At 46.8% G+C, this 22,275-nt stretch overlaps 2 protein-coding genes across 3 annotated transcripts in view; both read left to right on the top strand.

Moving 5' to 3' along the window:
- The first annotated feature begins 10,837 nt into the window (after positions 1–10,837).
- Positions 10,838–22,010, top strand: SLC5A3 (solute carrier family 5 member 3). 2 transcript variants are annotated; one of them, XM_075593820.1, is made up of 2 exons: positions 10,838–10,972; positions 19,275–22,010. In XM_075593820.1, exon 2 carries the CDS (start codon positions 19,515–19,517, stop codon positions 21,651–21,653), a length of 2,139 nt encoding a protein of 712 aa, XP_075449935.1. In that variant the 5' UTR covers positions 10,838–10,972; positions 19,275–19,514; the 3' UTR covers positions 21,654–22,010. The 2 variants fall into 2 exon arrangements, with proteins under 2 accessions (XP_075449935.1, XP_075449936.1); XM_075593821.1 differs by lacking the exon at positions 10,838–10,972 and adding an exon at positions 18,780–19,028.
- MRPS6 (mitochondrial ribosomal protein S6) overlaps positions 10,838–22,275 on the top strand; it is a 57,532-nt gene continuing 46,094 nt past the window's right edge. The window contains exon 1 of the mRNA XM_075593822.1: positions 10,838–10,972. Coding sequence (XP_075449937.1) covers positions 10,928–10,972 — 45 coding nt within the window. The 5' untranslated portion in view covers positions 10,838–10,927. The remainder of the gene's footprint in view (positions 10,973–22,275) is intronic.

The raw sequence follows: 22,275 nt of genomic DNA, 5'->3' as shown, positions 1-22,275 counted from the left end.
CCCCTAGTCGCGGAGGCCCCTACACCAAGTGCTACTCACGCCGCCTGTGAACCCCGTCTCCCCACGCCTAATCGCTATGACGAAAATCCCCTCAGCTGTCGTGGGCTTCTAAACCAATATTTTATTCAATTTGAACTTTCTCCCTCTCACATTCTGCCTCATCGTGCAAAAATCGCTTATATCATATCACTGTTAACTGACGAAGCTCTGGCATGGGCAACTCCTATCTGGGAGAGACGACCGGACCTCATCTCTAACCTATCTCTATTCACTCAGGAGCTCAGAAGGGTCTTCAACACTCCAGGATGCAAGGTAATGGCCTATTCTTCCCTCCTGCATATCTCTCAAGGCACCCGGATGGTGTCCCGCTATGCAGTCGAATTTCGGACCCTCGCAGCAGAGACCGGATGGAAAGAAGAAGCACTAGCAGCAGTTTTTTGGCAGGGCCTTACGGAGAATCTCAAGGATGACCTCGCCACACTGGAATGTCCTAATAATTTGGAGAATCTCATCACCCTGTGTATCCGCATGGATCAGCGTCTTCAGGAGAGAAGAGTGGAAAGGTCTCAGCGCCGAGGAGGTACACTTTCTTTTCTTAATCTTCCAGTGGTTCCTGTTACTGAGAATTCCCTGGATCCAGACAAAGCAATGCAGCTTGGGGGTAACAATCGGTCAGCGAGAAGCAGCGCAAACGCAATTTCGGGCTCTGTATGTATTGTGGTACCGCCGGACATCAGGCTCTCTGCTGTCCCAACAAAGCAGGAAATGTCAAATCCCAGTGAGAGACGGGAGAATCACACTGGGAACATTATGTACTTCTCCCTCTTCCTTACCTACAAAGGTGATGCTGCCTATCAAGTTGTCCAGAAATCTTTCACGGTCAAAACACTGGCCTTTCTGGACTCTGGGTCAGGTGGTAACTTCATTGACCAGGCTTTCAGTGAGAAACACGGTATTCCGTTGATACAATGAAAATCTCTGGTGAGATTGGAGGCGATCGACGGCAGACCGCTAAAGCCCGCCTATATTTCATTGGAGACGGCTCTGCTACAGTTGGAGACAGGTATGGATCATACAGAAACGATTCGACATGACGTAATTCACACCACCACTATTGATGTCATTCTGGGGTTACCGTGGCTTCAACTCCATAACCCTGAAGTAGATTGGTCGTCTTCTCAACTCAGACATTGGAGCTCTCGTTGTCTTAAGAACTGTTCTGTTCCATCACAAACGTTGGCTGGGGTATCGGTACCAGTGGATGCGAAATCCAATCTTCCTAATATCTACTCCACCTTTCAGGATGTTTTTGATAAAGTTCAGTCCGAGGAACTGCTGCCGCACCGGTCCTTTGACTGTCCTATCGATCTTTTGCCTGGGTCAGTGCCTCCCATGGGAGCTTCCTATCCACTTTCACCTCGGTAGAACCACTCCATGAAGGAGTACATTCAGGAGAACCTACAGTAGGGATTCATTCGGAAATCTACTTCCCCTGCTGGCGTGGGGTATTTCTTGGTTAAAAAGAAAGATGGAATGCTGTGGCCGTGCATCGACTACCGAGGACTCAAAAAATCACGGTAAAAAAATCAATATCCATTACCACTCATCTCCGAACTGTTTGACAGGTTGCAAGGAGCATCTATCTTTACCAAATTAGATTTGCGAGGGGCTTATAATCTGGTCAGAATTCATCAGAGTGATGAATGGATCATGGCCTTTAATACGCGGGGTGGCCACTACGAGTATCTGGTTATGCCTTTTCAGACTCTGTAACGCTCCTGCCGTATTTCAGAACTTTGTGAACGAGATATTTAGGGACCTTCTCGACAAATACAGTTAGGTCCGGAAATAATTGGACACTGACACAATTTTCATCATTTTGGATCTGTACGCCACAACAATGGATTTGAAATGAAACAACCGAGATGCAATAGAAGTGCAGGCTTTCAGCTTTAATGCAAGGGGTTGAACAAAAATATTGTATGAAACGTTTAGGAATTGTAACCATTTTCATACACAGTCCCCTTATTTCAGGGGCTCAAATGTAATTGGACAAATTAACACAATCATAAATAAAATGTTCATTTTTAATACGTTGTCAAGAATCCTTTGCAGGCAATGACTGCTTGAAGTCTGGAACGCATGGACATCACCAAACGCTGGGTTTCCTCCTTTGTGATGCTTTGCCAGGCCTTTACTGCAGCTGTCTTCAGTTGTTGTTTGTTCGTGGGTCTTTCTACCTTAAGTTTTGTCTTCAGCAAGTGAAATGCATGCTCGATCGGGTTGAGATCAGGTGATTGACTCGGCCATTGCAGAATATTCTACTTCTTTCCTTAAAAAACCCCTGGGTTGCTTTCGCAGTATGTTTTGGGTCATTGTCCATCTGTAAAGTGAAGCGCCGTCCAATCAACTTCGCTGAATTTGGCTGAATCTGAGCAGACAATATCCCTATACACTTCAGAATTCATCCGGCTGCTTCTGTCTTCTGTCACATCATTAATAAACACTAGTGACCCAGTGCCATTGTAAGCCATGCATGCCCATGCCATCACACTGCCTCCACCATGTTTTACAGATGATGTGGTATGCTTCGGATCATGAGCCGTTCCAAGCCTTCTCCATACCTTTTTCTTACCATCATTCTGGTACAGGTTGATCTTAGTTTCATCTGTCCAAAGAATGCTGTTCCAGAACTGGTCTGGCTTTTTAAAATATTGTTAGGCAAAGTCTAATCTTGCCTTTCTATTCTTGAGGCTTATGAATGGTTTTCACCTGGTGGTGAACCCTCTGTATTTGCTCTCGTTAAGTTTTCTCTTTATGGTAGACTTGGATAATGAGATGCCTACCTCCTGGAGAGTGTTCTTCACTTGGCTGGATGTTGTGAAGGGGTTTTTCTTTTCCATGGAAAGGTTCCTACGATCTTCCACCACTGTTGTCTTCCGTGGAAGTCCAGGCCTTTTTGTGTTGCATAGCTCACCCGTGCGTTCTTTTATTCTCAGAATGTACCAAATTGTTGACTTGGCCACTCCCAATGTTCCTACTATCTCTCTGATGGATTTTCTTTTTTTTGGCAGCCTAAGGATGCCCTGTTTCACTTGCACTGAGAGCTCCTTTGACCGCATGTTGTGGGTTCACAGCAACAGCTTCCAAATGCAAATGCCATACCTGGAATCAACTCCAGACCCTTCACCTGCTTAATTGATGATGAAATAACAAAGGAATAGACCACACCTGTCCATGAAACAGCTTTTGAGTCAATTGTCCAATTACTTTTGGTCCCTTGAAAAAGAGGGGGCTACATATTAAAGAGATGTAATTCCTAAACCCTTCCTCCAATTTGGATGTGAATACCCTCAAATTAAAGCTGATAGACTGCACTTTAAGCCCATATTCATTATTTAACTGTAACTTGAATTTATTTTGGTACACAGCCGAAATAACAAAACTTGTATCAGTGTCCAATTATTTCCGGACCTAACTGTATGTCATCGTATACTTGGATGACAATCTGATTTTCTCAAAATCAGTACAGGAATATCCAGAGCATTTGAAGCAGGTTCTAAAATGATTATGGGAGAATCGCCTGTTCGCAAAGCTGGAGAAATGACAATTCCACCAAATCAGTACCTCCTTCCTGGGATACATCATTTCGGATACCGGATTAGCCATGGACCCAGATAAAGTCAAAGCCATTATGGAATGGCCCCGTCCCATCAGCCTGAAGGTAGTCCAGCGGTTTCTGGGATTTGCTAATTATTACCGCCGATTTATTCAGAACTTTTCTTCCATTCTGACCCCCATCACTGCCTTAACCAAAAAGGAAACGGATCCTTCTAAATGGTCTGTGGAGATGGTTGCATTTGATAAACTAAAGACAGCCTTCGCCTCGGCCACAGTTCTGGTACATCCAAATCCCGCTCTACCCTTCACTCTGGAAGTAGATGCATCGGATGTTGGGGCAGGAGCAGTGCTATCTCAACGAAAAAATCCTAAAGCCAGATTGTACCCGTGTGCATTTTTCTCCAAGATATTTTTCCCAGCCGAACGGAACTACGACGCGGACAATTGGGAACTTTTGACCATAAAGATGGCTTTACAGTAATGGAGGCACTTGCTGGAAGGGACAGAAAATCCAGTGACCATACTCACAGATCACAAAAAACTTTTGTACATTGATGGAGCCCGCCGATTGGGGTCACAAGCATGTGGGCGTTATTCTTTTCTTGATTTAACTTCATTATCTCTTTCTTACCAGGCTCCAAAAACGTGAAGGCGGATGCTCTTTCCTGTCAATTCTTGGTCGATGATACTGCTGACGATCACGACGAACCTATTCTTCCATCTTCACGCATCATCTCAGCGGCTACCTTTAACTCCCTAGACGACATCGTTCAGGATCAAACCCAAATCCCAGAGGGCCTCGTGGTTCCAGAAGGACGCCTGTTCATGTCACCAGCCTTCCAAAGAAAGGTATTGGAATGGGGACATAGTTCCAAAACTTCCGGTCACCCGGGTGAAAGGAGGACCATCGAACTACTGGAATGAAATTTCTGGTGGACGTGGTTTCGGAAGGATGCTAAAGCCTTTGTAGCTGCTTGTCCTGTGTGTGCCTGGACCAAAACACCCAGGAATCAACCTACAGGGTTATTACAACCTCTCCCGATTCCGAATCAGCCATGGACTCATATCTATGGACTTTGTGGTGGAGCATCCCTTATCTAATGGAATTACTACCATTAGTAGTACTGAAGGGACTACCTAATGCCGCCAAGCTTTCCGAGATCTTCATCTGTGAAATCTTCCGACTTCATGGAGCTCCTCAAGTCATCATGTTGGATCGGGGTTCACAGTTTATCTCTAAATTCTGGAAGGCCTTCTGCCAGCAGCTGGGGGTATCATTGCACTTTTCTTCCACCTACCATCCCCAGTCTAATGGACAAACAGAGCAAACGAACCAGTCTCTTGAACAATTTATCCGTTGTTTTGTATCCAAGACCCAAGATGACAGGGCTGACCTCTTGCCATGGGCAGAATTCTCCCATAATAACTTGCGGAGCAAGTCATCACGGGAGTTACCCTTCATCATTAACTTTGGTTTCCATCCCTCTGCTCTTCCCTCCCCAGGAACTGCATCCAGAGTCCCTGCCGTGAATAACCGGATCCAGCAGCTACAGGAACTATGGAGCAAGACTCGAGAAATCTGCAGAAGGCAGTAACCACACAAAAAACACAGGAGGATCGGCATCGTCGGGACAGGCCAGTATATAATCCAGGTGACAAAGTATGGCAGTCTACTAAACACATATGCCTAAAGGCACCCTCAGCGAAGTTATCTCCAAAATTCATTGGGCCTTTCGATATCATTGAAAGGGTCAATCCGGCAGCATACAGGTTACATTTGCCACCATCCATGAAGATCCCGTCGGTATTTCATATCTCCTTACTAAAAAACCTTTGTACAGGATCCCAGGTCTCCTGTGCCCACGCCTCCTCAGAACCTCTCGAAGTGGAAGGACAACAGGAGTTCGAGGTGCAGACGATCCTGGGCTCCAGACTGTCCAGAGGTAACATTCAGTACCTTGTTTATTGGAAGGGCTTCACGCTCCTCGTCTGGTACAGGCTTTCCACCAGAGATACCCCTCAAAGCCGTGCCTGGAACGCGTACTGTGAGGATCGGGTGCAGGCGTCGCCCCCGAGATGGCAGCATCAGCAGCAGACGCCGCTCCAGAGTTTAACACTAACTCACTGCTGCTGTTCTTCATCAGTGTCTGCTGTGCTGAGCTCACTCAGCAACGAATCAGGGGCTGATTCTTGCAGCAGCGTCTGCTGCTGTATGCCTCAGCTATTGGCTGCTCTCCCTTTATATGCAAGTTATACTACGATCCTTCCTTCTACAACCCTGACCCGGCTACCCACGACTACGACTCTGCATTCCGGACGCGATATCGCGGCCTCAGGTCAGTGTTTATATATCCCCACCTCGGCCTCGCGGTCCAGTCCAGTTTGTGGTGGGCACCCGTCACAGACGGGACCCCGGTGTAAAGGATAAGCAAGCCGGGAGAAGAATCAGCATCAGTGGCACAGCACGTGGTGAGGAGCGTCCTCTAGCAGTAGACACCAGAAGTGAGAAACACTTCCGGGTTAGACTGCTAGACCATGCTCTTCCCCTGCCGTCCTGCTCTGCCACTGATTCTTCTACCGGCTTGCTTATCCTTTAACACCGGGGGCCAGCCGCCGCATACTATCTCCCCCCACCTGTCTCCAAGAAATTGTACGAACAGGTGTGCACGAACCGGTGAATCCCACTACTGCCTTGGGCCCGACGCCATAGGTGCCCCGCACTCCCTCCTTTCAGCGCCGGGATCCAACTTCCACCCGATAGGAGGGGGGAGCTGGAGGAAGGAGAATCCCTGGAACGGCAGGACTGCTCCTCACCCCAAGGTGTGTGTGTTGGGAGTGGGATCTTATCTTCTCCTGCAGTGTAGCGTTGTCATGGAGACCCGACGTCAAAGGACACCTCGATGCATGGGCGTCCGCAGGCGGGGGGTAAGGGGGGGCGCTTGCCCCCCCCTGGATCCTGGGCCGCCAACAGCGGGGAACAGAGGGCACTGGCGTGACAGGATTTATCGCGCTCTTCTGCAAAAAAAAAAAACCTCCATTGTCTCCTGATTGGCTGGCGCGTGTTGGCACGCTGCCAGGATTTATTTTTTTTTGTCCCTCGCAACTCTATCTCAGCGGTGCGCAAAACTGGGGGGCGCCAAATTATTTAGGGGGGGGGGGCGCAGCCTGTGCGGCGAAACCTGGGGGCAGAGCAGAGCAATGCCAGGCAGAAGATCCGTGCTGTGTTTCCCTGTGCTTGCAGAGGGGGCGGGGCGTCCCTCTGCACACCGACACAAGCCCTCCTCTTCCTGGCTTTACTTGAGTGGGGAGCCGAGCAAGCAGTACAGGTGTGTGTGTGTGTGTGTGTGTGTGTGTGTGTGTATAGTGATGTGTGTGTGTGTATATAGGTATAGTGATGTCACTGTGTGTGTGTGTATATATATGTATAGTGATGTCACTGTGTGTGTGTGTATATGTATAGTGGTGTGTGTGTGTGTGTGTGTGTATAGTGATGTGTGTGTGTGTATATAGGTATAGTGATGTCACTGTGTGTGTGTGTGTGTGTGTGTGTGTGTGTATATATATGTATAGTGATGTCACTGTGTGTGTGTGTATATGTATAGTGGTGTGTGTGTGTGTGTGTGTGTGTGTGTGTGTGTATATATATATATGTATAGTGATGTGTGTGTGTGTGTGTGTGTATATATATATATATGTATAGTGATGTGTGTGTGTGTGTATATGTATAGTGATGTGTGTGTGTATATGTATAGTGATGTGTGTGTGTGTGTGTGTGTGTGTGTGTGTGTGTGTGTGTGTATGTATGTATGTATGTATATATATATATATATATATATATATATATATATATATATATATATATATATATAAAATGTGTAGTGATGTGTGTGTGTTTTGTGATTGAATGTGTGCTGTGATTGTGTGTGGTGTGGGGGGTGTTGTTTGTGTTGTGATTGATTGTGTGCTTGGCGAGACAAAGAAAATTGACATTGAAGCATGCTCAGCAGCAGTCAATGCGCACAACCCCACACCCACACACAAACACAGAAATAGCCCTGATCCATACCCCCCACTCGTGCTTGCAAAATTATGCAGGACACCCTGTGCTCATGCTTGGAGAGTTGGTGATGTCACCACTCTCGGCGGCAGCGTGGACGCAGCCTAATTTTGCAAGCGCGAGCTGTTGAAACATATTTGTATTTACATTGTATATCGTTTAATAAAGGGGGGGGGGGTTCATGTGATTTTGATTACGTCAGGCAGGGGGGGCCCAAGAAATTAAATGGATGAAAAGGGGGGCTCGGCATAAAAAGTTTGCTCACCCCTGCGAGTCTATCTGACCTTGCATAGCGAGGCCTGCCCTTTCCTGCATGGAGCAAGTCAGGTGACTACTGCTCCATGCCACTCTCGCTTCCCCCTTGTCCTCCTGCTCTGATTTCCCCCCCCCCCTGCTCCGGTCCCCCCTTCCCGTTCCGATTCCCCCCCTGCTCCGGGTCCCCCCTTCCCGTTCCGATTTCCCCCCCCCTGCTCCGATTCCCCCTTGTTGCGAGTGTCTGAGTTTGTGTCTGAGTGTGTGTCTGTGTGTGTGTGAGATCAGGGGGGGAGGGAATGAATGTGAGGAGGACGGATTCAGGGAGTGGGTTTGAGTCAGAGGGGCATAATTGATGGAGGGGGGAGAGTGAGGAGACAGGGGGTGTAATAGAGGAAGTGAGGAAGAGAGGGGTGAGGGGAGAGAGTGAATGAAGAGAGGGGGTAAGAAAGAGATGGGGCTACACCTTGGGACTATCTGCATTAGAGTGGGGTGTGTGGTGTGTGGTGTGTGGGGTGTGTCTGAGTCTGAGTGAGAGAGAGAGAGTCTGAGTGAGAGTGAGTCTGAGTGAGCGAGGGATTCTGAAGGGGAGGGAGTCTGAGGGGGGGGAGTCTGAGAGAGTCTGAGGGGGAGAGAGTCTGAGGGGGAGAGAGTCTGAGGGGGAGAGAGTCTGAGGGGGAGAGAGTCTGAGGGGGAGAGAGAGAGTCTGAGGGGGAGAGAGAGAGTCTGAGAGGGAGAGTGAGAGTCTGAGAGGGAGAGTGAGAGTCTGAGAGGGAGAGTCTGAGAGGGAGAGGGAGAGTCTGAGAGGGAGAGTGAGAGTCTGAGAGGGAGAGTGAGAGTCTGAGAGGGAGAGTGAGAGTCTGAGAGGGACAGTCTGAGAGGGAGAGGGAGAGTCTGAGAGGGAGAGTGGGAGAGGGAGAGTCGGAGAGGGAGAGTCTGAGAGGGAGAGTGAGAGGGAGAGTCTGAGAGGGAGAGGGAGAGTGGGAGAGTCTGAGAGGGGGAGAGTCTGAGAGGGAGAGTCTGAGAGGGGGAGAGTCTGAGAGGGGGAGAGTCTGAGAGGGGGAGAGTTTCAGAGGGGGAGAGTCTGAGAGGGGGAGAGTCTGAGAGGGGGAGAGTCTGAGAGAGGGAGGGTGTGTGTTTGTGTCTGTCTGTCTGTGAATGAATACAGACACCAACCCACAGTCAGTCAGTCACCCACCCACCCAAGTGTCAGTCAGTCACCCAAGTGTCAGTCACACACGAGTCAGTCAGTCAAAGTGTCAGTCACCCACCCCGTCACCCCCCCCCCCACAACCACTCTCTCTCTCTGTCTAGTTAACATTATGCCCCCCCCCTGAAAACATTTCTGCGGACGCCCATGCCTCGATGGCACATGGCGACGGGTTGCCATGACAACGTGATGTCACATGACGATGCATTGACATGACAACGCAACGTCACATGCCGCCGTGACCCTGCAAGAAGAGGGCCACTCTTCAAGAGCTCGCCCGGGCCGGCAGGTAAGTACCCTGACTACTTCCATTGGAGGGGCCTCGCTGCCAACATACTACCTTGGACCATGCAAACGATAAGGCTGGGCCTGAGTGTTTGTGTCATAATTGTGCAAAAGACCCTTCCTATACCACCTTTAAGGCGATGGAGGAAAACCACGCAGAAAACCTTAACCAGAACTAACTCAAGCCGCACACTTCTTCATACCATGTCCATACCTGCGACAACATGCAATCATAACTCCACGCCCAATTATCCTCCCACTGTCTCCATAAATCCCTAATATCGTAACAGACCAACTCACACTTACAAGATAAAGGCACACAAAAGAATAATACAGACGATGCCTGTGGCAGATATATTGCAGTGTGATTTGCGACAACATGAGCGCTAATATTTAAGGGATTTTAGATAGGGTCCTAAGCGTATAACTTTCAGCAAGAGTATTTCTGCTTCAGTAAAAGTAGTGTATTTCCAGTGCGTTTACTGCATATTGCGCGCTTCAATAAATGTGTGCAGTCGTAGGGGCTTCTACAGGGGGGCAAGAGCAGGGGTGCGCAAACTGGGGAGCACAAGATTTTCAGGGGGGTGGGAGGGGGTGGGGGGGAGGGGGCGGCGCTTACAGAGACCCCCGCACTCTTCCCCAAAATTTCAATAAAATGCCGGGGCTCGCGCGCGAGGCCTATGTAAGTTCAAATAACGCGGCGGGGTCACATGATGTTGCGTTGCCATGTGATGTCAGAACGCCGGAGACAAGGTAAGGAGGGGGAGGAGGAGGGGGGGGAGAGGGGCGCAGAGGAAAATGTTTGTGTACCCGTTCTAGAGGGTGTGTATGTGTGTGTTTATAAACGTTATATTTTTACAATATGGTAATGTATGTTATTGATTTTGTATATACAGCACCCCAACCCCCAAAATAGTTTGTGCACCACCGTGTGCGATGCTTCACTGAAGTATGTGTGTACTGTATGTATGTACATCACATGTGCTTCTGTGTGTCACCAAGTGTGCACAATATATGTGTGTTTCACATGTGCGTCATGGGACAGCCAAATATATATTTTCTGCGCACCTCTGTACTTCCAATACAAAACAGGCACGTTCACAGGCACACACACACAATGTGCGCAGAATAATGTAACATACATGTGCATGGTGGGAGTGCACCACGCGGGGCGGGGCGGGAGGAGGAGGAGGAGGAGGGAGGCCTATCCGGGGAGGAAGGGGAGGGGGAGAGAGGCGGGACCCTCTGCCTGTCACCGCACACAGCTCCTGTGTCCTTTAAGCCGAGACACGGGACTTCATTCACTTTGTCTGGGCTGAGCCAGACCAGAGGCCGCACCGTCCCTCACAGCAGCTCTGTGCTCGCAGCCACCCAGCAGCTCTGTGCTCGCAGCCACCCAGCAGCTCTGTGCTCGCAGCCACCCAGCAGCTCTGTGCTCGCAGCCACCCAGCAGCTCTGTGCTCGCAGCCTCGCACAGCCACCCACCCAGCAGCAGCAGGGAGATGCCCAGATACGAGCTGTCGCTGATCCTCAAGGCCATGCAGAGGGTGAGTGTCACCGTCCCCGCTCCTTCCTGTTCTTCTCTCTTACAGGAAACGTGGGTGCCCAGGAGGACTGGCAGCACAAAGGTGTCTCTCCCCCCTACCGCGGGCACAGGGAGACCTCTCAGCCCCGCGTGTCCCCTGCTCCTCCGGGGGTGAGGGGGAAGATAACGAGCAGTTTCTGTGTGCTCCGGGTACATGCACGTGCCTTGTGTTCCGGGTACATGCACGTGCCATGTGTTCCGGGTACATGCACATGCACTGTGCTCCTTGGACACATGCAGTGTGGCAGGGACCTGCACTCAATGGGTTAAGGATGGGGGGAAGGCGTTGCAGACCCTTCTGGCAGTAAGGGGGTTAATGGTAACAAGCATCATGCAGTCTGTGCCCCTTTGCACATGTGTGACCCCCCCCCCCCTTTAATTCAATGTGCTTTTCTCTAATGGTGTCACTGTACTGTACACTAGTTTTCCCTACGGGGGCAGATCGGTGACAAATGTCAGAGCCTGCTGGCCACCAAGTGCATTGTAATGTCATTTTGGATTCGTTTTTAAAGACGTACAAATTGATATACTTTGTAACGTGTTGTGAGAGCGTTAATAACATCTGTAATATAAATATATATATATATATATATGTAATATATATATATATCTATATATATCCTTGGCTTGAAAGGGAGTTTGTGTGAAAATAATGGCACTAAGTTGAGTAAGTGACCACAATGAAATTAGATGGTGAGGACAGTGCAGGGCTCGCACTAATGCCCTCCACAGCCACCGGCTGCAGAGGTGCCGTGCACCCACAGTATCCGTTATCTGATGCACAGCGGGTGCAGTGTGTCCTGTGGGTGTTATACATGTCACTCACTATATGTGTCACATTGTTGTCTCGCAGGCATGCCTCGCTGCATTATGAAGTGTCCACAGCTTGTGTGCTTCAGGAAAGTCTGAAGTGTGTGCGTGTGTGTGTGTACATTCCTTGTGTCACTTGTCATTCAGGAACGTATAAAGCTTGTACACTTTGTGTGTGTGTGTGTGTCTACATCACATGTGCTGCTCTCTAATATAAACTTGCTGCATACACGGTGTGTGTATCAGATTTGCTTCACTGAAGAATGAAGTTAATGAATTATATTTTTTAAAGACGTGTGTGTATTTGATGTACTCTATTGTAGTATGAAGTGTGTACCCTATTTGTTACACATGTGGTTTGCTTCATGGAGCGTGCATCATCCCAGTCTGTGTTACCCCATGTACCTGATTGACGAGTCCTGTTTATAGTGAAATTGTGGACTAGGGGGGAGAGAAATAGTTGAATTTCAAATAGTTGACGCAAGAATAGGGGATCTTTAAGATTGCTGACGTAAGAAGTTTTTGCACTGCAAAAACAGGTTATGTATGTAGAGAGAGATATCTCTCTCTATATACATCTATCTCTCTATCGCAGTGTAGTACTGCAAATGATTGCACAAATATACAATACAGAGTTAGTCTTCATAATCTGCCTCCTTTCAATTCTAAAAAGTCTTATTCTGTATACCGAACAGCAAAAGGCAGCAAATGGCGCACAGCCAGGGAGCCAGGTGGAATGTTGAATTAAAAGTCCTTTATTTGAACATGACTGGACACAGATTAACCCCCATGGGAACACAAACGCACCTCCTACGCGTTTCGGACCGGTAGGTGCTTTATTAAGGAGTCCTTGATAAAGGACCTACCGGTCCGAAACGCGTAGGAGGTGCGTTTGTGTCCCCATGGGGGTTAATCTGTGTCCAGTCATGTTCAAATAAAGGACTTTTAATTCAACATTCCACCTGGCTCCCTGGCTGTGCGCCATTTGCTGCCTTTTGCTGTTCGTGATATTCCTTCATGGCTTGCACGCCACTGCTACCTTTCTGGATGCTACAGGAGTGGGTAAGAGACTTCAATTTTGACTTTTATTGTTGAGTATTTGGAGGACTATATTCCCAAAGGGACTCACAGGTCATGATATGCATACCCACTCCTAATCCTATACGGCTTTAATCATGGATTCATACCTATGTGATTAGTGTCACTGAGTGGAGCACCCCATTTGTTCACTCTCATTATTCTGTATACCACCTAGCATCTTTGTATAAGAAGAGGAACATAACTATATATGTTAGATGTTCAGATCATTAATAAACTTTTGCTATTACACTTTCTCATTGTCATGAACTGCAACGCTAAATAGTTAATTAAGCTTGTTAACCTTAATCACAGGTCGCCTTTTTTTATGGCCTGAAAATAATCCAGTTTATTGCATGGGCTGTTGCACTATTTTTCTTACATTGAAAGAGTGACGGGTTCATTGCAAATCTGTGCCAAATGTTTTGCACAAAGCTATGTCAGCCTTGGTTATATTTAATTAGTAGTGGCTTAGTGTGTGTGTGTGTGTGTGTGTGTTCAATAAACAAATGACCAAGTTTTTCATACATGTGGACTTTTTGGGGGGGCATAAGTTGAACGATTACATGTAGCTTCCGATTCTTGAAACACTTCTAAACAAAAATGTATATCTGATTTACTGTATGTCAGCGGCTCATTTTAATCACCTTTAAAATGAATCCCAGGGCTGCCATTCTATGTCTGACCCTTTACATGGTATACATACCTGCTGCCTGAAATATTGTTTTTTCCCTCTCTCTCTAAGCTTAGCCAAAACTGGGGTCTCCCTTGGAGCAGGATTGCATTGATCATACCTCTGCCACCATCTTTTCAGGATATAGTCCAGTGATTTCCAACCTTTTTTGTTTGGAGGAACCCTTGAAGTATTTTGAAAAATCTCGGGGAACCCCTATCTGACACATATTAGGTTCGACAGGGGTCAGTCACAACATTTCACACCTCACGAGCCACCTCTATTCCCCCCCCCTTTACCCATGTATTTCTCTCCCATCCATCTCACTAACTCTCCCCCCTCCCGCCTCGCATGTATTTATCCTTTGCGTCTCACTCTTACTCCCTCTTTTCCTCACTCACTCCCTCCTGCCCCCCTCTCTTCTCTCACTCGCCCCTACCTTTTGTCATTTACCCCACTCTCAATCCACCCTATAAAATACATTCCAAAAAAAACCACCCCCGGGGGTGGGGGGGAAGGGGGAGGTCTGTGGTCCATAGGAGGAACCCCTGAGACTGCTTCAAGGAGCCCCAGGATTCCACGGAACCCTGGTTGGGAATCACTGATGTAGTCATTGTCTGTGTGGAAATGCCATCCGAGGCCATTTTTATTTCCTGAGAGTGCTGGGAAATCGGATGGGAATATTTTCAGAGCCAGGTAGCTCTTATAAGTAGTCAAATCTGCTCTGCGGGGAACCAGTACTCAGTATGTATGGGGGAAAAGCAGAGCCAGCTGAAAGAGTTAAATTACCGTACTATAAGTATTGCTTCAGGCCAAGCATGTTAATTGTCAGGTGGTAGGTGTTGGATTAATAATGGTCATGATCTTTAAGAGGAACCATTATGCGAGTGTGAACGGTTTATCATTAACTACTCCATGAATCAAAACCATTGTTAACCCTTCCACGGTCAGACTAGCCAGCAATGCGAGCTTCCATATGCGCAATGTTCTGGATATGCCACTTTGGCGTATCTTTTGCAAGTCATTATCACGGCCGGCCTTTCTACTTTACGGTGGGAAAACATTACTGAATGTTTTGTTGGTCTCCTGGTGGATACACCATTGCTCTTAATGGGACGTTGCCCTCGGTTACCGACGCATTCAGCGACTTAACACAGCGATCTGGGCCCAAGCACGTAAGCTCCTTCTGCTTCGACTTGGTGAACATAATTTGAACCTCTTTGTGTTCCCAAACCCCAATGGGAGACCACTTTTGTGTGAATGTTGGCAAGTATATTTTAATAATAATTTGGCACTTGCGTCAGCAATAATTTCCCTCTGCAGGAGCACCTAATCCTTCTTTAGTTTTTTTCTTTTTTTTTCTTTCTTAATAAAGCTGCAAAAAGCTGTTTTTAAGTACAGATTATGATGCGTTCAACGAAATCATGTCCATTTTGCATGCTTTAGCTTTAATATGCGCGTGGCTAATGTCCAAGGACCCTTTTATACGGGAGCGTTTTCTGTTGCCGGGTTTTTGGAAGGCAGCTTATACATAGGTGACCGAGAAAAGATCTGTGCTTCCTTCCAATATATATTCAAGGTGTATCGTGATATCTACTAAGTGATCTGGGCAAAAACATCAAAATTATAGTTCAAATAATCTTTAACATTTTTTATATACAAAGTGCAAGATGAGTAAGATCTGTATCATTAGTTTCTGGAATGAAATAGTGAACGATTTTAGAAAAAAAAAATAGTATAGTGGGGAAAAAAATTAGAATTAAATAAATGCTAATATTAGTGAAAGATAAAAATCCTCAAGTGGTTAATAAAGTTTGTCCCAGAGTATTCATCCACATGAATGTTAACTCACAAAGATTATAGTCCAGTTGGGTATATTAGTCCAGATAGATATTATTAGTCCAGACGGAGTGGTTCATGTTAAAGCACCAGGTGCTCCCCAAAAACTTTATTCCCCACCCATCCTCTTACCTTGGGAAGCAGGGGGTCTCTGGAGCTGAACCGCGTTGGTTTCTGCTCCGAGGACCCCCAGTTCCTGAGGTACTTTCCAACCATAGGAGGTGCCGGTAGCAGCTCCACAGGTTTTAAGGCTACGATTATAGTGTGCGGGCGACTGCATGATGTCACGTGCGCTTGAAACAAACTAGGCTGGAGACGATCGGGAGGCGTGGCAGACGCGTCACGCGGCTGGTTCGCCCTCATTGGCTGAGCCGGTCGTGATGCGGCAGTCGCGCGGAAAAAAATTTGAATTGTATTTTAAAAATTTGTGCGGTCGCTCTGGGTGGCCTTATGGAGGAGGAATACACATTTGTGTTCGCGTCGCGCACATGTGCGCCACCAGTATAATCATGGTCTGTGTCCTGGTCACATTGGCAATTGGAAGCTGCGAGGGATGAAAATATAACACTATGACACAACAGTGCGCAAACCGGGGACGCGCAAGAATTTCATGTTGGTGGGGGGCGCCTGTTCACAAAACTGAGTCTATGCAAAAATAACAGTTGTTGCCTATCTCTGGGGGGTGTGAGATTTTTCAGGGGACGACGACGACGGTGGTTGCAGAGGACCCCCGCTCTTCCCTCAAGGCATATTAAATGTCGGGGGATCGCATGAGGCCTCTGCAACTATCCTTACCTTGTCCGCAACACCATTTGATGCCAGAGACATGGAAAGGAGGGGGGGGGGTACAGACATGGGGGGGGGGGAGGCACAAGGGGAAATGATTGAGCACCCCTGGCCTATCTCATTAGCACAGGCTTAACGCCATAGCGCGGCTTCCAATAACATGACTTGCGTTAAGCGCGTCTTACCTACATGTGGCGATAGTCTCCTGCAGACCCTGAAATGGGGGGGGTCACAGCTCCTCTGGCACTTTGATCACACGACTGCTCGTCGTCGTGGGGGTCTGTAAGAGTGCCAGACCCAGTGAAGTGGTGGTCATGTCGTGAGGCACTGAAAGGATTGGCACTGCAGCGTCCTCTTCTAAAGGTGCCTGTTACTGTCCGAAGGGGTAACTCGTAATCCTGCGCGCTGGCTTTCGTTATGCAATCGTAACCTCTGCCAACGCACTTGATGATAGGCATTCGGGCCCACACTTATTAAGCAGTCTTCTTTTTTCGGATTTGGGCGACGGCTTGCAGACCGTTTGCAGCCAATGTCTGAGCCACCTGTGCTGAAGCAAGCAGTTGGTGACCCGTGAGGACTGGAGTTGCCCACCCCTGAGCTACTGTATAAGGCAGGCATTCGCAAACTGAAGGGGGGGGGGGCGACAAGATATTTCAGGGGGTGGGGCAAGGCGGTTGCAGAGTCCCTGCGCTCTTTCCCCCGCAGCATTTAAATTAAATGCCGGGAGACTGCATGAGGCCTCTGCAAGTTCCCTTACCTTGTCTTCGCAACGCAGGGTCATGTGACGTCATTTGACGCCGAAGACCAGGTAAGGACGGGGGCGCGAGTTGGGAGGGAGAGCAGGCAGGGGGGTGCAGCGGGGAAAGTTTGCGCACCCTTGCTATAAGCAGTTCTCCAGGGCAGGAAAGGTGCCTTATGCCAGAGGACTGCTTAATAAATATGGCCCTTTGCATATCAATTTTTGCTTTCATTATTTTTAATTCTGCACCACCATGAAAGTATATATCATGTGTATCTACTCTTATCTTGTCACGGCAAAAATAACCATCATCAACCTTTTCCCGTAAGCCTCCCTTAATTTAGTGCATACCAACAGTAATTATAATAGCGATGGGGGGCGAGGCGCAAGAGTGGGCTAAATAGTCAAATGTTAATTATGTCTCTTTGCTCTAATATTGTCCAATGTGCTCGACTTTGCAATATCATAAGCGTCACCAGTCACTCCTAATAATGGAATGTCCTCCGTTGAGTACCCATCGAGTCCCTTTTATTTGCTTAGAAATAAAACCTGTCGGTGTGTGTGATGTAGTGTAAACCTTTCTGCTTCACAATCCGTGCCAGATGCAAGAAGCTTTGTAAATAAGCCTGTGACATAAATGCAGAAAAGCACAAAGTTGGTGATTGTGCCCGATTTTTCTTTCACTTTTCATTAATACATCTCCCACTATTAATATAAAGTTTACATTGTGCATGAGCCACTTTGCAGGGCGTTGCATACTATGTACCACAACTTCTGTTTCCTTGTTTTTCTTTTGCTGGATTTATAGATTTGTTAAGCAAATGTGCCTACCTTGCGGTGTACGTAGTACGTTTTTATGCTATGTATTTTCGTTTGCTGGTTTTTCTGGGTTGTGTCTGTTTCTCTGAGCAAAGTATAATCACTTTTTGGAACATATTTTAGCTCTGCGCAAAGGCCATTAATGAGGTGTGTAGGTGTGTAGGTGCCACAGGTTTTTTTTTTTTTTCTTTTTAAAATCTACATTATTTGAAATTAGATTTTAAATACATCTTGGCCAAAACACAAAGTATGGGCGTGACACTTTTAAAGTCTTGCAAAGGAATGATAGTCTTACTGCACGTACAGCCTGTGTGTGTGTGTGTGTGTGTGTGTGTGTGTGTGTATATATATATATATATATAGACGCATACACAGATATGAGAATATTTTTGATATAGGAAACTTCAAATGTACATTTTTAAGTTATCCAATTTACCATAGAAATAGGGTTCCGAAAGAGGGATGGGAAGGACACATCATGAACAGTGGGTGGGCACATTGCTTAAATAATATCAACCAATCAATAACGTAATGAGGACACGAGAGTTACGCAGATATTTTGAAGGTTATCCATCCATCCATATCGCTCTAGCCCATCGGGTGACACCTGTGTTCCCAAATTCCTCTGGGGGGGGGGGCACTTAACGTAATCAATGTATCCGTAAGCCGTTGGGGATTGGTTTTATAAAATCTAACCATGGATCGCAAGGCAGAGCTAGGTGAAAGATACTATTTATTAAAGAGTATACTTGCCTCAAAAGTGGAAACTAAGCGGCAAATCTATGGGGCTTTGCTTCAATAGTCTTCATGCCAACCAATTCCCTAACTCGGGTAGCCAACTCCAGTCCTCAAGAGCCACCAACAGGTCAGGTTTTGAGGATTTCCCTGCTTCAGCACAGGTGGCTCAACTGAGCCACTGATTGAGCCGCCTGTGCTGAAGCAGGGATATCCCTAATACCTGGCCTGTTGGCGGCTCTTGAGGACTGGATTGGGCCACCCCTGTCCTAACTCATCATCTCCGATGCCAGAGGGGCAACCCTCTAAAAAGGAATTTGTAATACGTGTAACCGCTTGTGAGCTGTCACAATGTGAAGATTATGAATCCGTTACAATGAACTGCTTTTTGATATTTCTCATTCGTTAGGCGTGTGTGCAAGTTTTTCGACTTGCAGAGACCTTGATCTCTTGTGCGCAGCCTTCTTGCAAGTGTAAGAAGTCAACATTCCAGGAAAAGTTTGACCAAGGAGAGAACCTGCCCATGTTGTATATGTAAATGTACGCTGCCATCATATTTTATATATCTGCCAACATTTTGTGCCTTCCTTTTTACTGCAAATGTGAGTGCATGGATATCTATGTTCTGGTTTAATAACCGGCCGCGCTATGAATACTTAGTGGTAGCTATCGGGAGCTGCGAGTCTGTATGCCCACCAAGTTGTTCCGTTTTCCCAGTGTCATTGCCCTCACGACGACTACCTGCTCTAATTGTGTCTTTGTCTTTTTGTTTTTGCTGCCTTGCAGGGTTCCTTACCATAGGCCTTACTACAAGGTTAAATGCTGATGCCCTTGGGGAATGTCGATTTTAAAAAAGTGCATGCTACGCACAGAAAATAGTCAGAACCACCATCAAGAGCGCAAACCAAAGGACAAAGACTTTGCAACTTCTTTACACTATTTTAGACTGACGCACTTGATTTTATAAGGATTATAAAAAGCTGTTTTTTTTTTCTGTTGGTACTGAACACCCTACAGCTCCCAATCATGAGGGCTTCCCTGGAAGCGGCGGATATTGCCATAGTGGCATTGTACTTTGTGCTTGTATTATGTTTTGGATTTTTTGCCATGTGGAAATCCAACAGAAGTACAATAAGCGGATACTTTTTGGCAGGTCGGTCTATGACCTGGGCAGCTGTTGGTGCCTCACTGTTTGTAAGCAACATTGGTAGTGAACACTTTATTGGACTCTCGGGATCCGGAGCAGCAAGCGGATTCGCAGTGGGCGCTTGGGAGTTAAATGCCTTGTTGCTTTTGCAACTCCTTGGATGGGTCTTCATCCCAGTCTACATACGTTCTGGAGTATACACTATGCCTGAGTATTTATCTAAACGTTACGGAGGACATAGAATTCAAGTGTATTTTGCAGTGTTATCCTTAATTTTGTACATCTTTACCAAGCTATCAGTAGACTTATATTCAGGGGCATTGTTTATTCAAGAATCCTTGGGATGGAATCTGTATTTGTCCGTCATCTTGCTAATCGGAATGACGGCTCTGCTCACAGTCACCGGTGGACTTGTTGCTGTTATATACACGGACACGCTTCAGGCCTTTCTGATGATAATTGGAGCCCTCACTCTCACCATCATCAGCTTTGTACAAATCGGTGGTTTCGAGGAAGTGAAAAGGAGATATATGTTGGCGACACCCAATGTAACGGCAATTTTGCTGAGTCATAACTTTACCAGTACAAGCACATGCCATGTCACCCCAAAGCCAGATTCCCTCCGGATGCTTCGAGAGCCAACTGATGAAGATGTTCCTTGGCCTGGATTTATCCTAGGGCAGACGCCGGCCTCCGTGTGGTATTGGTGTGCCGACCAAGTCATCGTGCAGAGGGTTTTGGCTGCAAAAAATATATCCCATGCTAAAGGATCCACTCTCATGGCAGGCTTCTTAAAAATTTTGCCAATGTTCATTATAGTCATACCAGGGATGATCTCCAGAATATTGTTTGTAGACGACATTGCTTGCATCAACCCAGAGCATTGTATGGAAGTTTGTGGAAGCAGAGCTGGATGTTCCAATATTGCTTATCCCCGTTTGGTAATGAAAGTCCTGCCTGTTGGCCTGCGCGGACTTATGATGGCTGTAATGATTGCAGCGCTGATGAGCGATTTGGACTCTATTTTTAACAGTGCCAGCACCATCTTTACCCTTGATATTTACAAATTTATTCGGAAGAGCGCGTCATCTCGAGAGCTGCTGATGGTTGGGAGGGTGTTTGTAGCTTTCATGGTGGTCATCAGCATTGCCTGGGTGCCAATAATTGTGGAGATGCAAGGAGGACAAATGTACCTCTATATCCAAGAGGTAGCAGACTATCTGACTCCTCCAGTGGCGGCTTTGTTTCTTCTGGGCGTATTTTGGAAACGCTGCAATGAACAAGGGGCGTTCTATGGTGGAATTGTGGGATTTGTACTGGGAGTTGTCCGTCTGACTCTAGCGTTTGTGTATCGTGTTCCAGAGTGCGACCAGCCCGACAACAGGCCCAGCTTCATTAAAAATGTCCACTACATGTACATCGCTACTGCTTTGTTCTGGATCACTGGTATCATTACTGTAACAGTCAGCCTTCTGACACCCCCTCCAAGTAAGGAACAGATTAGGACCACCACTTTCTGGGCTCTCAAAAACAAGACGGTAAAGGCCCATACGGAGGATTCCTATAATGAACAGGAGAAAACCATCATGCAGTGCACTGAAAATATTAAACAAGTACTTCCAAATGGAAAGTCCGAGGAGCACATTAAAAACGTCCACACGGAAGACATCACTCTTCTGATGACTTACAAAGATGAGAGCAACCCGTTGAGTTCCTTAAGTGCCTCTGAAGCAGAGACACCTGTAGATTGCTATTCCAATGGACAAGCCACTCTCATGGGCCAAACACCTGGGGAGGGTGTGACCGAGGACAAGAACAAGTGCTCCAAATGTTTTACCTGGTTCTGCGGCTATAAAAACGGGTCGGCGGACAAAAGATCCATCAAGGAGGAGGTGGAGGATGAAGCCGCTTGTTTAAAAATGCTGGAAGAAAGTCCCGTTGTTAAACGAATTCTCAATACTGGACTGGTCTGCGTATGCTCTGTGGGGATATTCATGTTCATATATTTCTCTTTGTGAGTGTAGGTGGCCTTCCAACAAGAGTGGAGGGGGGGAAGGATAACTTAGGACTATTAGGCAAGCGAAACCTTTGCGATATTAAAGACAGGACGTGACTGTTCAATCTTCCAAGACATTGTTTACTCTGCAAAGGTTTTTAACCAAATTGATTAGGCATCCTGTTGAGCACTTGTAGATTTTGTGGATTCCCCCTAAGAATCTTGTCCCGTTGTGTTTTTTTTTATTTTTATTTCTTGCCAAAAATGTAATTTATTGTTTTATAAGGAAGGGTTTACTGGGAGGCAATTTAAACTTAAAGCAGCAGTTTTCCTTACTTGGTCCAGAAAAAAGAGGTATTCGATAAAAACTAAAATCTGATGTATGTCCTGCTTTTTTATTTTCTATTTTACCAAATACCTTTTCAACTTTGCCTTAGTCTGTGATGGCATTCTAACTTTTGATATTGGAGAAACATGATGCGTGAGAGGACCAAAAATAATTGCTACTCCCGAAGATGATGATGATGCTGATGATTTTTTTTTTTTTTATAGATGTCATGTAAATTGATGCAGATTTGGGGTGAAACCAATACAGATTGCTTATTTGTCACGGGGGGGGGGGAGGGGGGAAGATGTATCTAAGG

This window comes from Ascaphus truei, chromosome 3 (assembly GCF_040206685.1).
Source record: "Ascaphus truei isolate aAscTru1 chromosome 3, aAscTru1.hap1, whole genome shotgun sequence".
Classification (NCBI taxonomy): domain Eukaryota; kingdom Metazoa; phylum Chordata; class Amphibia; order Anura; family Ascaphidae; genus Ascaphus; species Ascaphus truei.
The sequence above is the reverse complement of the archived record's forward strand: the minus strand, read 5'-3'. Positions and strand labels throughout refer to the sequence as shown.